Genomic DNA, 17,168 nt, shown 5'->3' with positions numbered 1-17,168 from the left:
TTCATAGTTTTTGGTGCTTCATGATAGAAAGTTACAATGGTTCTGATCATTGTGATTATTTTCACATAGCAGGTTGACAATTAAAAGTAGAAACCACAATGTTGCCCAGCATGAAGACTGCCCAACAATAAACAGTGGGCGAACGGCCCACAGCTGCTTGACATAGGTTAGCAGGTATGAAGGAAAGGGAGAACTATGGAATTATAGTTCAAAATTCGAACATTGAATTCAGCACTATGGGCCAGCTCATCAAAGGTCTGTGAAACTTGTCCTTTAACTCTTACCTCACTACTCTAACCTTGTCAGGGTAAGACTTACATAAATGCTCCCCACCTCTCCAAGATCATGAAACAAAGCATAAACACAAAAAAATCTGCAGATGCTGTGATCAAAGCAACACTTTCAGTACGCTGGATGAACTCAGCAGGTCGGGCAGCATCAGTTAGAAACGATGAGTCAACGTTTCGGGCCGGAACCCTTCGTCAGGACTGAAGAATGAAAGATGGGGAAGGATTTGAAGAATGCTTGTAGCTTCAGTTGAAAGACCAGTAATTTGAAAGACAAAGGGGTAGGGGAGGGGAAGCATTGACGTCATAGCCCTGAAAACAATGGGTGGTAGAAGAAGGAGGCGGAACCATGAGGGAGCTGGGGGAGGGGTAGAGTGAAATGGGGATAGGGGAAGGGAGGGGGAGGGAAATCTGCAGATGCAGAAGTTGGAGAATTCTATGTTCATACCTAGGGGCTGGAGACTACCTAGACGGTATATGAGGTGTTGCTCCTCCAACCTGAGTTTAGCCTCATCATGGCAGTAGAGGAGGCTATGTATGGACATATCTGAATGGGAATGGGAAGCAGAGTTGAAGTGAGTGGCTACCAGGAGATCCTGTCTGTTGTGGCGGACGGAGTGGAGGTGCTCGACGAAGCGGTCCCCCAATCTGCATCGGGTTTCACCGATGTAGAGGAGGCCGCACCGGGAGCACCGGATGCAATAGATGACCCCAACAGACTCACAAGTGAAGGACTGTTTGGGGTCCTGAATGATGGCAAGAGAGGAGGTGTAGGGACAGGTGTAGCACTTACGCTTACAGGGATAAGTGCCGGGTGGGAGATCAGTGGGGATGGACGTGCGGATAAGGGAGTCGCAGAGGGACCGATCCCTGTGGAAAGCATGAAACATGAAACCTGAAATCCATGAAACAAATCACTTGTGTTTCCATCATCACAATTCAGTATCTTTTCCTTCTCATTCAGAGGGTCATGAATTTTTGGAATTCAGAAGGCTGTGGATGACTATATTAAAGACACAAGGGAATGAGGAATATAGGGACTAGGCAAGAACGTGTTAGGGTGTGTGATCATTCTTGAAGTTGTCGAATGTTGGAGCAGCCTCTAGGAGCCAAATGGACAATTAATGTTTCTCCCTTCCCTCCCATCTCCATTCATCCCACTGCAGAGGAGTTATATTCCTCATGAAGTATTTCAGTTCCAATTTCTACCACCAGAGCTTAAAGAAGACCAGGGAAACTATCTAATTCCTTTTAAAGGGGATATTCTAATTGGTGAAATGGAAATGTAAAGAAAATGTCACACAGCTTGGAAACAGTCTACACAAGCCATCAAACATCCAGCTCCACTCGTCTTATTTTCACTCTTCCATCCCCAAGACTGACAATTTGCAAAAGAAGACAAGCTTTGCAAATAAAAATATAATACTAAGAACATGAGAATCAGAATCAGGTTTAATATCACCTGTATATATCGTGAAATTTGTTAACTTAGTGGCAGCAGTACAATGCAATACACGATACTATAAAAAAAAGTAAAACAATTACAATAAGTGTATATATATATGGCATCCATTAGTCTTGCGAGACCATGGATCTTGCTTGGCACCAGTGTCGTCGCAAAGCACTATGTGATTAAGTGCCTTGCTCAAGGACACAACATGCTGCCTTGGCTGGGGCTCGATCTCACGACCTTCAGATCGCTAGTCGAATGCCTTAACCACTTGGCCACGTGCCTACACACTGGGTATAAAATCCAGTCCCCGATTATAATTATGGATTATATATGTGTGTGTGTATATATATATATATATATATATAATATGTGTGTGTACCTCTTTCCTGATGGTAACAATGTGAATAGGGCATGTCCTGAGTGATGGGAGTCCTTAATAATGGACACTGCCTTTCTGAGACTACTCCTTGAAGATGTGTTGGATACTATGGAGGCTAGTACCCAAGATGGAGTTGACTAATTTTTCAATTTTCAGTAGCTTCTTTCGATCTTGTGCAGCAGTCCCCCTCCTCCATACCAGACAGTGATGCAGCCTGTCAAATGCTCTCCACGGAACATCTGTAGAAGTTTTTGAGTGTCTTAGGTAACAAACCAAATCTCCTCAAACTCCTAATGAGATATAGCCACTGTCTTGCTTTCTTTTTAGCTGCATTGCTATGTTGGGGTCAGGTTAGATCCTCAGAGATCTGGACACCCAGGAACTTGAAATTGCTCACTCTCTCCACTTCAGATCCCTCTGTGAGGATTGGTTTATGATTCCTGGTCCTACCCTTTCTGAAGTCCACAATCAGCTCGCTGGTCTTACTGACACTGAGTGCAAGGTTGGTGCTGCGACACCACTCAACTAACTGGTATATCTCGCAAAGAGCTGCAAAACTCCTACCTACACTAGGAGGAATTTACATTAACAAATTACCCTGAGCATTGCCGAGTGGGAGGAAATGAGAACATTCAGGAGAAAGTCACATGGCCGCAAGGAGAATGTACAGACTCTACATGGACTGCACTGAAGGTCAGGATCAAACCTAGGAAAACACCAGCACTAACTGCTGTGCCATCCACAGATCTGGCAGGCTGATTGGCCATCTCTAATTTGCCCCAGTCTGGGAGGAGTTGGTAGGAGTGTAGGAAGAATAAAATTGGCTTAGTGTAGGATCAGTGTAGCGGAGTGCTTGATCAGTGCACACTCCAAATGAGAGAGGACTCCAGTTCTCCTCCTCGTATTAGCTCCATGGGTTCCATTACTTCACCAGGCAGGAGAGGAGGGGACTGGATTAATATCCCAGCCAAAAGATGATCTTGTGATGGTACAGTCTTCCCTCCATGGTGCATTGGAGCATCAGCCTAGATTTTTTTTTGTGGTTAAGTCCTTAGAATTAGAGCTGAACTGCAACCTTTTAAATTAGAATTGAGTTCAAAATGTGCCACGGGGAGAAAATTCACCCCAGCTTAGTCTGAGGCACCTATTAGGATCTGATGAATGATCTCAGCCTGAAACATCGACTGTCCATTTCCCTCCAAAGTTTCTGCCTGACCTGTTGAGTTTCTCAAGCACTTTGTGTGTTTCTCAGGACTGGTGTCAATCACATTCGAACCATTGCTTGAAACTACTCCATACTGTGACCTGAAGGAATTACTCTAGGAATTAAGGCTGATTTATACTTGTGCGTATGGGCTACGCAGTAGCCTATGCCGTAGGCCTGATTTATACTTTTGCGTAGCCCTACGCCGTAGTGAGCATGTGTAGTTGTGTCTGCGTCGCTCTGCAATTCACCGCCAAAGCGCTAGTTGGTGGTGGGGTTTCTATGCCACAGTGTTGAGTTTCTTCGTGAGAGACATGGACGAGGAAATGCATTTCAAATATTTTTGGATGTCGGCAGGTAGATTTGACGATTTAGATTTACGATTTCGCCTCCAACCGTTTATTTTGCATCAGTGTACAGACATGGCGGAGAAAAGCAACTGGAAATGCATAGGAGGAAATGCGACGCTACCAAGCGGACCAATCACAGTTGTTGTGGTCTGCGTCACTACGACACATGAGTTACATTTTTGGGGAGGTGCACGTCACCCTACAGCGTAGTGTACGCGGTACCTGGGGTGTACATTTGACGCAGAAGCATAAATTGGGCTTTATACTCGCCCTTGTAGGAATTATTCCCTGAGTTTGGCACATCTGTTTATTTGCCTTCAGGGCTCATCCTTTTAAAACGTAGATCTGTCAGCACCAGGAAGATCTAGATATGGGATTTACAGCCACAGGCCAGATATCTGAGGTCACCCATGCCAACTGGAACATAAACATGCCCAAAACTATCAAACTGTTTCTGGCCCGTCAGCTACAGAAGGTGATCTGATTTGTTCTCCTTCATCGCTCTTCATCTTAATTTCTCTCGCTCCCGCTTTCTCATTTCTGCATTTATCTTTTACTCTCTGCAGCCTACGTGATAATTCACAAAGCTGCAATGTCACAGAAGGATTATGGTATGGATGGCAGCCATTAATCCCATAGAGTTATAGAGTCATACAGCACAGAAGCAAGCCCTTCAATCCAGCTAATCCCTGCTGGCCAAGAATCCTGATCCAAGCTAGTCCCATTTGCCTATAACCTTCTCATCCTTTCCTATCCATGTACCTGTTGAACTGGCTTTTAAAAGTTGTTATTGTACCATCCTCAACAACTTCATCTGGTAGCTCATTCCACGGGCATACATGCCACTCTCTGGATAAAAACAAAATTGTTGTCCTCAAGTTCCCATTAAATCTTTCCCCTCTCACCTTAAACCTATGCCTTCTATCTTGATTCCCAAACCCTGAGAAAAAGACTGAGCACATTCGCACTATCTATGACCCTCATGACTTTATACACCTCTGTAAGTTTTATAGGGTTTACGCTGTTCAACTCAACCCAATTCACTGCCATTGTCCTAGGACCATACCATCCTTTTCCCTCTCCATCTGCCTTTTGAACTCTACAACTGAATCTGCCTCCACCACCCATCTTCACCAATGTACCTTCAATTCTATTCATTTCAAATTCAAGTTCAAGTTTATTGTCACTCAACCATACACGCCTATACAGCAAAATAAAACATCATTCCTCTGGGCTCTAGGTGGAAAACATAATACGTATAATCGCCCACAGCACATACTGGCACCACAGGTTGTGAAGAGACTTTTGGTGCATTGGCCTTAATAAATCAAAGTATTGAGTACAAGAGTTGGGATGTTATGGTGAAGTTGTGTAAGACTAATTTGGAGTATTGAGTGCAGTTCTGGTCACCTACCTACAGGAAAGATATAAATAAGATTGAAAGAATGCAAAGAAAATTTACAAGGATGTTGCCAGGTCTTGAGAGCCTGTGTTCTAAGGAAAAGTTCAGTGGTTAGGGCTTTATTCCTTGGGACGTAGAAGAATGTTTGGGGAGGGGGTATTTGATAGAGGGATACAAAATTATGAGGGGTACAGAGAGGGTAAATGCAAGCAGCTTTTTCCACTGAGGTTGACTGAGGCTAGAACTAGAGGTCATGGGTTAAGAATGAAAGGTGACACATTTCAGGGGAATATGAAGGGGAACTCCTTCACTCAGAAGGTGGTGAGTGTGGAATGAACTGCCAGCGGAAGTGGTAGATGTGAGTTCAATTTCAACATTTAAGGGAAACTTTGGTAAGTACATAGTTGGGAGATGTGTTGGGGGCTATGGCTGGATGCAGGTCGATGGGACTAGGCAGATTAGTGCTAATCTACTGTTTCTGTGCTGTAGTCTTCTATGACTACAGTGTTACGATCCCGCACGTATAATCACAAAATAATATCAGCCCAAGTGCCTGAGGTGGCATGGCCTGATGATTGACAGGATAACATAGAGTAAGAGGTGAATTTATATGTAAGACAGTATAATGTTACAGGTATTAGTATAATAAATATGTGAAAGAGTAGCATAAAATATGAAAATTGACTAGTACAGGATGAGAGTATGCCTGTGAGTTGTGGAGTGTGAAGTTACCGCATTATTGCAATAATGCATTACCACATCATTGCATTTGGTGCACTTTTGTCACCTTAACTCCATGTACCCTGGTCATTGACTATTGAACTAATGGGAACAGTCTATCTCTGTGTTAAATCTGAACCCATTTGTGATTTTAAATTACTCTGTCATGTGTCCTTGCAAATGCTTTTTTCACAATTCTATTCATAAAGCTGAAGTCCCTCATTCCTAGAATCATACTAGTAAATCTCTAAGGTATTGACATCCCTCTTAAAATATGATGCCAGGAACTGAACACAATACTCCAGTTCTGGCCAAACGTGTGTTTTAAAATGGTTCATTATTATTTCCTTACTCTTACATTATCTGCATCTAATGGGAGATTTATAAAATCCATCATGCTTTTTTTAACTGAGTTCTCTGTGTGTGTGTGTGTGTGTGTGTGTGTGTGTGTGTTGCGTCTGTGCGTGCGCATGTATGGGCGTGTGACCTGTTACTTGCAGTGTATATGCGTATATATCCCCTAGATATCTTTTTCCTTTACCTTGTTGGAACAGTGTCTTGAGTTTATTTCATCTATCCTTGTTCCTCTTCCACTTCAATTTTTTTTATATGTTAAATGTCTTCTGCCAAGTGTCTACCCATTCCACCAGCCTATCTGTTTCCAGTAGAAGTCAATTACAGTTCGCAATGCTTCTAAGTTCAATGCTGTCTGAAAATTTGGAAATTGTGCTATGTACCTTTAAGTCTAAGTCATCAACCTCCATTAAAAAAATACAGTGCTCCTAATACTGACCCTTCCAGCCCAAAAGCAACAGATCACCTCTGGCTAAATTCCTATCCAACTTCTTTTGTTCCCTAGGATTATTTTTGATTACTTATTTATTCAGATCTTTATTAACTGCTTTATGGCAGTCTAAATACACTACATCAATAATATTTCCCTTATCAGCCTTCTCTATTACCTTATCAAAAACTCTATCAAATGATGTAAGCATAGTTAGATATTAAAAAAGTCTGTGGCAGTGTACCTTAGTTGATCCACACTTGAGAAGTTATACCTGGAATTTCAATGATCACTTTTGAACTGCTGTAGTAAAATACCGTTGCAACCTATAGACAATCATTTGTTCATTACGTACTGTGTCATATGATGTAGGTGATCATGGTCTTTCCATGACCATGATTGTTCTTGGCAAATTTTCCTACAGAAGTGGTTTGCTTTTGCCTTTTTCTGGGCAGTGTTTTTACAAAATGGGTGATGGCAGCTATTATCAATAATCTTCAGAGACTGTCTGCCCGGCGTCAGTGGTCGCATAACCAGGACTTGTGATATGCACCAGCTGCTCATACGACCATCCACCACCTGCCACTATAGTTTCACGTGACCCTGATCGAGGGGCTAAACAGATGCTGCACCTTGCCCAAGCGTGACCTGCAGGCCAGCAGAGGGAAGGAGAACCTTGCACTACCTTTGGTAGAGACATATCTCCAACCCACCACCAAATGCACATGATAAGTTGGTTTATTATTGTCACATGCACTGAAATATAGTGAAAAGAATATCTTGCATACGGTTCATACAGTACATGGCAGAATAAAGTATTATGGTTACAGAGAAAGTGCAGCGCAGGTAGACAATAAGGAATAAGGTCATAAGGAGGTTGTTTGTGAGGACAAGGATCCATTTTAATGTAATAGGGATTACCTTACATATAATAGCAGGATGGAAGCTGTCCTTCAGCCTGGTGGCGTGTGCCTTCAGGCCTGGAATATAACACTGAACATCTTCATCAAGATGTTGTATGGATTCTTTACATCCACCTGAGAGAGCAAATGGAGGGCTTTGTTTATAAACTCACCAACAACATTACAAGCATAGTTTCATCACAAAGCCCTCATGGTAGAGAAGGCTGCAGAGCAGAAGCAACCAGGCCAGATTTGACGTGTGGAAGTTTTCTGTAAAGTATAAGCAGTTTCAGAAGTCTAGCAGTAATTTGTGACATTGAAAAGATTACCTGACAGTCTGAAATGATAAGGGAGAGAAATGAACCCGATGTAGGCATTTTACGAGAAATGTAGTTGGGGTGATAATTGCAATTTTTATGAATTTGATATACTTCTGCTTTGCCCCTCCTCGGTGTATGTGGTAGGTACTTGTGTCATATTTTATTGACGTCTGGTGTTAAAAGCTTGTTATCATCACAAAGTGCAATATATCATGTTAAACATCTGTTTCATATAACTTAAGAGTAAAGCATGTCATAAGGCAATTCCAGAATACTGGGGAGGTTCAGTTCATGAGAATTCAAATCAAGTCTGTAAGATGCTGGTTTCTTTATTCTGAGTCAGCCTTCATGTCTCCTTATGTGCATGCGGGTAAGACATCAAGGCATGAGATCACTGGAAAGTGAAAAAAGGAACATAGGTATCCTTATTTAAATCTAACTTGTTAAATGAGTCTCCAATACTAGTTATACTCCTAAAACTTAGAAACCTTAGGAGCAAAACACATCAAAGTTGCTGGTGAAGGCAGCAGGCCAGGCAGCATGGCCTGCTGCGTTCACCAGCAACTTTGATGTGTGTTGCTTGAATTCTCAGCATCTGCAGAATTCCTCGTGGAAACATTAGGAGATAATCTTTCCGTGTTAAATAGGTCATGATGTGACTCTGACCTGAGGTTCTGATCCTATATGCTTTCCATACAAGAACCACCTGCTTTCACCACTCACAATCCTATCTGTCATTGAAACCTTCATTCACAATAGTGGCACAGCTTGTACAGCTGTTGTCTCACTGTTCCATTGAATTTAGTTCAGTTCTAACTTTCAGTGTGCCCGTGTGAAGCTGTACGTTCTCATGGTTAATCCAGTGCCTCCCACATTCTCCCAGTTGTGCTGCTGGGTTAATTGCCAATGTGCAGGTCAAGTGTAGTGGTGAAATAGAATCTCAGATGAGTCAACGAGAATGTTGGTCCAATAAAACAGGATTGATGTAGAATTGTTGTGTGAAGGTATTCAGTGATTGTCACAACCAAAGCGCCTACAGCCATTCATACTTCTGCACCGATGTGGAAAACTTCACTTACCTCTGCTCTGAACTGATTCTACAACCTACAGATTCACTTTCAGGGACTTTACAACTCATGTTCTCAGTATTGAGGTGCTTTTGCCCATAAAACTATCTCTGACTGCATGTTCTTTTCTTATTTTTTTACAGCATTCCTCTGTAAACTCTGGGAACTGTTTTGTGTGAAAATCCCAGGAGATCAGCAGTTTCTGAGATAATCAAACCACCCTTTCTGGCACCAACAATCATTACATGGTCAAAGTCACTGAGATCACATTTATTCCCCATTCAGATGTTTGAACTGAACCTCTTGGCCATGTCTGCAGGTTTTTATGCATTGAGTTGCTACCACACAATTGGCTGATTAGGTATTTGCACTAACGAGTACGTGTACAGGTGTACCTAATAAAGTGGCCAGTGAGTGTATAATATTATATATGATACATTATAGCACCAGAATATATATTATACTACTGAAACCCACTGTGACTCTTATAAAACAAAAACTAATTGAGGAAATAGCTGGGATTCCCTTCATTCATTTGGGACACTACGCCACTCAATTGGGACGGGAGACAGTTGCCAAACAGTTTCTACTTAGCATCAGATGTGAACACTCGTGTGGCTGTTGGACACTACACCATGCTTAGAGCAAGTAGTTTTTAAAATAATGGCAGTTGTATGTGCTTGTGTTCAAAAAGCAGTAAATTTTGTTACTGATAGTCGGCAAGAAATAAGCAGTAAGACAATTCAGAACTAACTGTTTTGCTCACTGCGGTTTCAAGCATTCAGGCTTAGAGATGCCAGATATGGTTGGGAATGAAAATGAAATGATTTCACTACTTCAACAAGTTAGGAACTACAAAGAATTTGAAGGTATTGATAATCATCTTGAATGTTACAATAAAAATGAAGATTCGGAGGATGCAGTTTTCGATAGCATTGTATGAAGTAATCTATTATCTGCACAGGTGTCTGCACAGATTTTGTTCATTTACAGTCAATCAAAAGAATGCAGCAGCGTACGCTGAATTCCTCCGATAACTATTAGAAACTACTACACAGATTTACAGTATTGTAGTAGTATTGATACTGTCCTGTATTTCATTTAAATAAACAATTTATTATTCAATTAAATAGTAGTTTGTCCAATTTATACCTTTTTAACTATTTCAAAGGAACTTTGACCAATTGGGCAGCTGCTTAATTGGGCCAAAAATGTACTTGATTCAATTTTGCCAGAATATCCAGTGTGTGTGCATGTCTATGTGTGTATTTATGTATTTGCACAAATTGTCTTCTTTCACACATTGGTCGTTTGTCAGTCTTTATTTATGTATAGTTTTTCACAAATTCTGTTGTGTTTTATTCTCCTGTAAATGTCTGCCGGAAAATGAACCTCAAAGTAGTATATGTAACATATACATACTTCAAAAATTTAATTTGACTGCTGTGACAAGAAATCTTTGATTTTTATAACTCCCAGAAGGTTGAGAGTTTCTTTATGCAGTGAATTAGAATATACTCAGAAAACATTGCCTGATAGAACATTGGAAGCAGATTCCACTGTAAGACTGGAATTTGATCTGTAATTCAAACAGTATAAATATTGAAGTCCATCTTGGAAGGTTAGAGATGTGGAAACCAGTGAATAGCCCTTGCACACTGGTACATTAGAGTGAATTGTCTACTGCAGTTTAATCACCATCTAAATCTGGATGCAAAAGAAAAGGTCAAGGTGACCTGGTTACACCTTTCTCTTTTCTAAAAATATACCTACACCTTAAAAGTCCACGTGCTCTGTCGAAACTCCATCCTGTGGTAAAGGATTTGGAAACATTGTGTTGGGCACAGTGGTTGACTGCTCAATTTTATTAATGTTTATTTCTACAAGTAGGCTGCAAATCAGAAGCTAAAGAGATCCCAGTGGATAAACAGGCCCCGACAACGGCGACAGCTGTGGATCGGTGAATGGTCGGCGTGGAGCAGTTGGAGCGTTTGCTCTGGCACTTGTGGAGGGGGAGCATCTTTCCGGATCAGGCGTTGTCTGAGGTAAGTGGCCAGAACTTCCATATGTATTGTGCACACCTCTTGCTACTGCATTGGAACTCCGCAATGCTGGTATTTTCCACATTGGATCGGCTGCAAAAGAATCCCATTGTGAGCCTTGAAGAGGGTCCAGAGGAGGTTCACAAGAATTATACCAGGAATGAAAGGGTTAATGTATGAGGAGCATTTGATGGATCACTGAAGTTAGTGAGGAGAAGTCTCACTGAAACCTATGGAATATACTAAGGCCTAAATAAGCTGGACATGGAGAGGATGTTTCCAGTAGTGGGAGAATCTAGGACCAGAGGGCACAGCCTCAGAATAGAAGGATGTCCCTTTTGAATAGAGATGAGGAGGAACTTCTTTCGCCAGAGGGTAGTGAATCTGAGGAATTTCTTACGGCATATGGCCGTGGAGACCAAGTCACTGGATATATTTAAAGCAAAAGTTGATAGTTTCTTGATTAGTAATGGCATCAAATATTATGAGGAAAAGGCAGGAGAATGGGATTGAGAGGGAAAATAAATCAGCCATGATCGAATGTCAGAGCAGACTTGATGAGCCAAATGGCCTAATTCTGTTCGTATGCCTTATGGTCTAATTACTGCATAGTCGTAGCTCACTTTATTGACATCTGGTGGTTAAAATTATCCACTACATTAATGGAAATGGCGGCATAGACGATTTTATTCAGTAGATCGCGGGTATTATTCCAATAAAAGTATTACTACTTTGTCTTAATGAAGATACAAATTTTTACCAAATCAAAATGACTCAAGATATTAGAAATTAGAAACAAATAAAAAATATAGAGGGAAGGATTACATTTAGATTAATGTATTTTTGAATTGGATGTATGTAAGATGGAAACGACAATTAAGATTTTGATTAAAATCAGAGAATATAATTTATAAAGGAAAAAACACAAAAATAAAACATCACAAAAGAGCCAGAGAACTCTGAATTACTCTGTACTTATAGAAATCGAACGCTGTAATTTCAATCCTCGATGACCCAGCTTTTTATTCTGAGACTGTATGCTTCACTGTGGATTCTTACACCACAGGAAATGGTTTCTCTGCATTAATTCTGCCAAATCTTTATAATTTTCAATCACCCATTAATCTTCATAATTCAAGAAAATTGCTTTGGAATTAACAAAATTATAATTTACGTGAGACTAAACAATATTTCACTGATGGCAAAACCACCAAACCCACCTTTAATGTAAATTCATTGTTGTTTTCCCCGTATCTTTTAACATTTCCCTTCTTATCCATTACAATAAAATGAGCCTCAAATCTGAACAACATTTAGAGTAAAAAAAAATTCTTTACTTTCTGATTCTGGTTCTAAACATACATTTTCAGCTTCCAAGGTACAGGGCAAAACTGCTTTATTTGACATCCATACAAATCATTTCATTGCATCAGTGCATTGAGGTAGTACAAGGGAAAACAACACTGAGATATAGTAAAAAAGTATCTTGCCCAGCATTCATTAAGATCAGTTCAATACAACAGTGCATATATGATGGATAGCAATAAGAGAATGCAGTGCAGGTAGATGAGGTGCAAGGCCATTACGAGGTAGATTGTGCGGTCGAGAGTTTACCTTATCGTACTATGCTTACATCAGTAGGATAGAAGCTCTCCTTGAGCCTGGTGGTATGTGCTTTCAGGCTTTTGTATCATCCGTCCAATTAAGAGTGAGAAGAGACAACATCTGGGGTGATTGTGGTGCTTGGCTGCTTTGGAAGAGGGAATTAATTGCAGCATACCTTAACTTTGTGTATGATGCCTAATTAAGACCATAAGACATAGAAGCAGAATTAGGCCATTTGGCGCATCAAGTCTGCTCCACCATTCAATCATGGCTGATCCATTTTTCCCCTCCTCAGCCCCACTCCCCAGCCTTCTCCCCATAACCTTTGATGCCTTGTTCAATCAAGAACCTCCCAATCTCTGCCTTAACTACACAGAATGACCTGGCCTCCACAGCTGCCTGTGGTAATAAATCCCACAAATTTATCACCCTCTGGCTAAAGCAATTTCTCTGTATCGCTGTTTTAAATGGACGCCCCTCTATCCTGAAGCTGTGCCCTCTTGTCCTAGACTTCCCCACCATGGGAAACATCCTCTCCACATCTACTGTCTCAGCCTTTCGACATTCAAAAGGTTTCAATGAGATCCCTGCTCATCTTTCTAAATTCTGGTGAGTACAGACCCAGAGCCATCAAACATTCCTCATATGATAACCCTTTCATTCCTGGAATCATCCTTGTGAACCTCCTCTGAATCCTCTCGAATGCCAGCACAACTTTTCTTAGGTGAGGAGCCCAAAACTGTTCACAATACTCAAGGTGAGGCCTCACCAGTGACTTATAAAACCTCAGCATCACATCCCTGCTCTTGTACTCTGGACTTATTGAAATGAATGCTAACATTGCATTTGCCTTCCTCACCTACAAGTTAACCTTTAGGGTGTTCTGCACAAGGACTCCCAAGTCGCTTTGCATCTCAGATTTTTGGATTTTCTCCATGTTTAGGAAATAGTCTGCACATTTATTTCTACTACCAAAGTACATGACCATGCATTTTACAACATTGTATTTCATTTGCCACTCTCTTGCCCATTCTCCTAATCTGTCTAAGTCCTCCTGCAACCTACCTATTTCCTCAACACTACCTGCCCCTCTGTATCTCCGTATCATCTGCAAACTTGGGAACAAAGCCATCTATTCCATCATCTAAATCATTTATATACAGCATAAAAAAAAGCAGTCCCAACACTGACCCCTGCTGAACACCAGTAGTCACTGGCAGCCAACCAGAAAAGGAGCCTTTTATTCCCACTCACTGCCTCCTACCAATCAGCCAATGCTCTAACAATGTTAGTAACTTTCCTGTAATACCATGGGCTCTTAACTTGGTAAGCAGCCTCATGTGTGGCACCTTGTCAAGGGCCTTCTGAAAGTCCAAATATACAACATCCACTGCATCCCCTTTATCTATCCTACATGTAATCTCCTCAAAGAATTCCAACAAGTTCGTCAGGCAAGATTTTCCCTTAAGGAAACCATATTGACTTTTTCTATCTTGTCCTGTGTCACCAAGTACTCCACCACCTCGTCCTTAACAATTAACTCCAACATCTTCCCAAACACTGAGGTCTGGCTAACTGGTCTATAATTTCTTTTCTGCTGCCTTCCTCTGTTCTTAAAGCGTGGAGTGACACTTGCAAATGAATATTCAAGGGTATACGTCCTATCGAAGGGACAGACTGATGGGCAGAGGGGGTGGGGTGGCTCTGTTGATGAGGAATGATATTCAGTCCCTTGCGAGGGGGGACATAGAATCGGGAGACGTAGAGTCAGTATGGATAGAACTGAGAAATTCTAAGGGTAGAAAGACCCTAATGGGAGTTATCTACAGCCCCCCAAACAGTGGTCTGGATGTAGGGTGTAAGTTGAATCAAGGGTTAAAATTGGCATGTCAGAAAAGTAATGCTACAGTTGTTATGGGGGATTTCAACATGCAGGTAGACTGGAGGAATCAGGTTGGTACTGGGCCCCAAGAAAGGGAGTTTGTGGAGTCCCTCTGAGATGGATTCTTAGAACAGTTTGTACTGGAGCCTACCAAAGAGAACGCAATTCTAGAATTAGTGTTGTGCAATGAACCGGATTTTATCAGGGACCTCAAGGTAAAGCAGCCATCAGGAGGTAGTGACCATAATAGATAAGTTTTAATCTACAATTTGAGAGGGAGAAGGGAAACTCGGAAGTGTCAGTATTACAGTTGAACAAAGGGAACTATGGTGCTATGAGGGAGGAGCTGGCCAAAGTTCAATGGAACAATACCCTAGCAGGGATGACAGTGGAACAGCAATGGCAAGTGTTTCTGGGAATAATGTGGAAGGTACAGGATCAGTTCATTCCAAAGAGGAAGGAAGATCCTAAGAGGAGAAAGGGGAGGCCGTGGCTGACAAGGGAAGTAATGGACAGTATAAAAATAAAAGAGAAGTATAACATAGCAAAGACAAGAGGGAAGCCGGAGGACTGGGAAACTTTTAAAGAGCAACAGAAGGTAACTAAAAAGGCAATACGTGGAGAAAAAATAAGGTACGAAGGTAAACTAGCCAAGAATATGAAGGAGGATTGTAAAAGCTTCTTTAAGTATGTGAAAAGGAAAAAAGTAGTTAAGACCAAAATTGGGCCCTTGAAGACAAAAACGGGTGAAATTATTATGGGGAACAAGGAAATGGCAGAGGAGTTGAACAGGTTATTGGATCTGTCTTCACTAGGGAAGACACAAACAATCTCCCAAAGGACCTAGGGTAATGAACGAACTGAAGGAAATTTATATTAGGCAGGAAATGGTGTTGGATAGACTGTTGGGTCTGAAGGCTGATAAGTCCCCGGGACTGATGGTCTGCATCCCAGGGTATTAAGGAGGTGGCTTTAGAAATCGTGGATGCATTGGTAATCATTTTCCAATGTCTTATAGATTCAGGATCAGTTCCTGTGGATTGGAGGGTGGCTAATGTTGTCCCTTTCTTCAAGAAGGAAGGAAGAGAGAAAACAGAATTATAGACAGGTTAGCCTGACGTCGGTAGTGGGAAAGATGCTGGAGTCAATTGTAAAAGATGAAATTACGACACATCTGGATAGCAGTAACAGGATCAGTCCGAGTCAGCATGGATTCACGAAGGGAAAATCGTGCTTGACTAATCTTCTGGAATTTTTTGAGGATGTAACTATGAAAATGGACAAGGGAGAGCCAGTGGATGTAGTGTACCTGGACTTTCAGAAAGCCTTTGATAAAGTCCCACATAGGAGATTAGTGGGCAAAATTAGAGCACTTGGTATTGGGGGCAGAGTACTGACATGGATTGAAAATTGGCTGGCTGACAGAAAACAAAGAGTAGCGATTAACGGGTCCCTTTTGGAATGGCAGGCGGTGACCAGTAGGGTACCGCAGGGTTCAGTGCTGGGACCGCAGCTGTTTACAATATATATTAATGATTTAGATAAGGGAATTAAAAGTAACATTAGCAAATTTGCCGATGACACAAAGCTGGGTGACAGTGTGAAATGTGAGGAGGATGTTATGAGAATGCAGGGTGACTTGGACAGGCTGGGTGAGTGGGCAGATGCATGGCAGATGCAGTTTAATGTGGATAAATGTGATGTTATCCACTTTGGTGGGAAGAACAGGAAGGCAGATAATTATCTAAATGGAGTCAAGTTAGGAAAAGGGGAAGCACAACAAGATCTAGGTGTTCTTGTACATCAGTCATTGAAAGTAAGCATGCAAGTACAGCAGGCAGTGAAGAAAGCTAATGGCATGCTGGCCTTCATAACAAGGGGAATTGAGTATAAGAGCAAAGAGGTCCTTCTGCAGCTGTACAGGGCCCTGGTGAGACCACACCTGGAGTACTGTGTGCAGTTTTGGTCTCCAAATTTGAGGAAGGACATTCTTGCTATTGAGGGAGTGCAGCATAGGTTCACAAGGTTAATTCCCGGGATGGTGGGTCTGTCATATGTCGAAAGATTGGAGGGACTGGGCTTGTATACTCCGGAATTTAGAAGGCTGAGAGGGGATCTTATTGAAACATATAAGATTATTAAGGGATTGGACATGCTGGAGGCAGGAAGCATGTTCCCACTGATGGGTGAGTCCAGAACCAGAGGCCACAGTTTAAGAATAAGGGGTAGGCCATTTAGAACGGAGTTGAGGAAAAACTTTTTCACTCAGAGAGTGGTGGATATGTGGAATGCTCTGCCCCAGAAGGCTGTGGAGGCCAAGTCTCTGGATGCTTTCAAGAAAGAGATAGATAGAGCTCTTAAAGATAGCGGAATCAAAGGTTATGGGGATAAGGAACTGGATACTGATTGTAGATGATCAGCCATGATCACAGTGAATGGCGGTGCTGGCTCGAAGGGCCGAATGGCCTACTCCTGCACCTACTGTCTATTGCTGTTCTCCAGTCCTCCAGAACCATGCTAGAGTCCAATAATTTTTGAAAAATCATTACTAATGCCTCCACAATTTCTACCACTACCTCTTTCAGCACCCTAGAGTGCAGTTCCTCTGGTCCAGCTGATGGTATACCCTTAGGTCTTTCAGCCTTTTGAGCACCTTCTCCCTTGTAATAGTAACTGCACTCACTTTTCTTCCCTCAGACCCTTCAATATCTGGCACACTGCTAGTGTCTTCCACAGTGAAAACTGATGCCAAATACTCATTTGATTTATCT

At 41.7% G+C, this 17,168-nt stretch overlaps 1 protein-coding gene across 1 annotated transcript in view; it reads left to right on the top strand.

Moving 5' to 3' along the window:
• Window positions 1-17,168, top strand: part of LOC134337561 (ADAMTS-like protein 5) — a 155,761-nt gene that overhangs the window by 70,860 nt on the left and 67,733 nt on the right. Inside the window, exon 3 of the mRNA XM_063032689.1 lies at window positions 10,759-10,913. Coding sequence (XP_062888759.1) covers window positions 10,759-10,913 — 155 coding nt within the window. The remainder of the gene's footprint in view (window positions 1-10,758; window positions 10,914-17,168) is intronic.

Source organism: Mobula hypostoma, chromosome 24 (genome assembly GCF_963921235.1).
Source record: "Mobula hypostoma chromosome 24, sMobHyp1.1, whole genome shotgun sequence".
Taxonomy (NCBI): domain Eukaryota; kingdom Metazoa; phylum Chordata; class Chondrichthyes; order Myliobatiformes; family Myliobatidae; genus Mobula; species Mobula hypostoma.
Note: the sequence above shows the minus strand (reverse complement) of the source record. Positions and strands in the feature narration are given on the sequence as shown.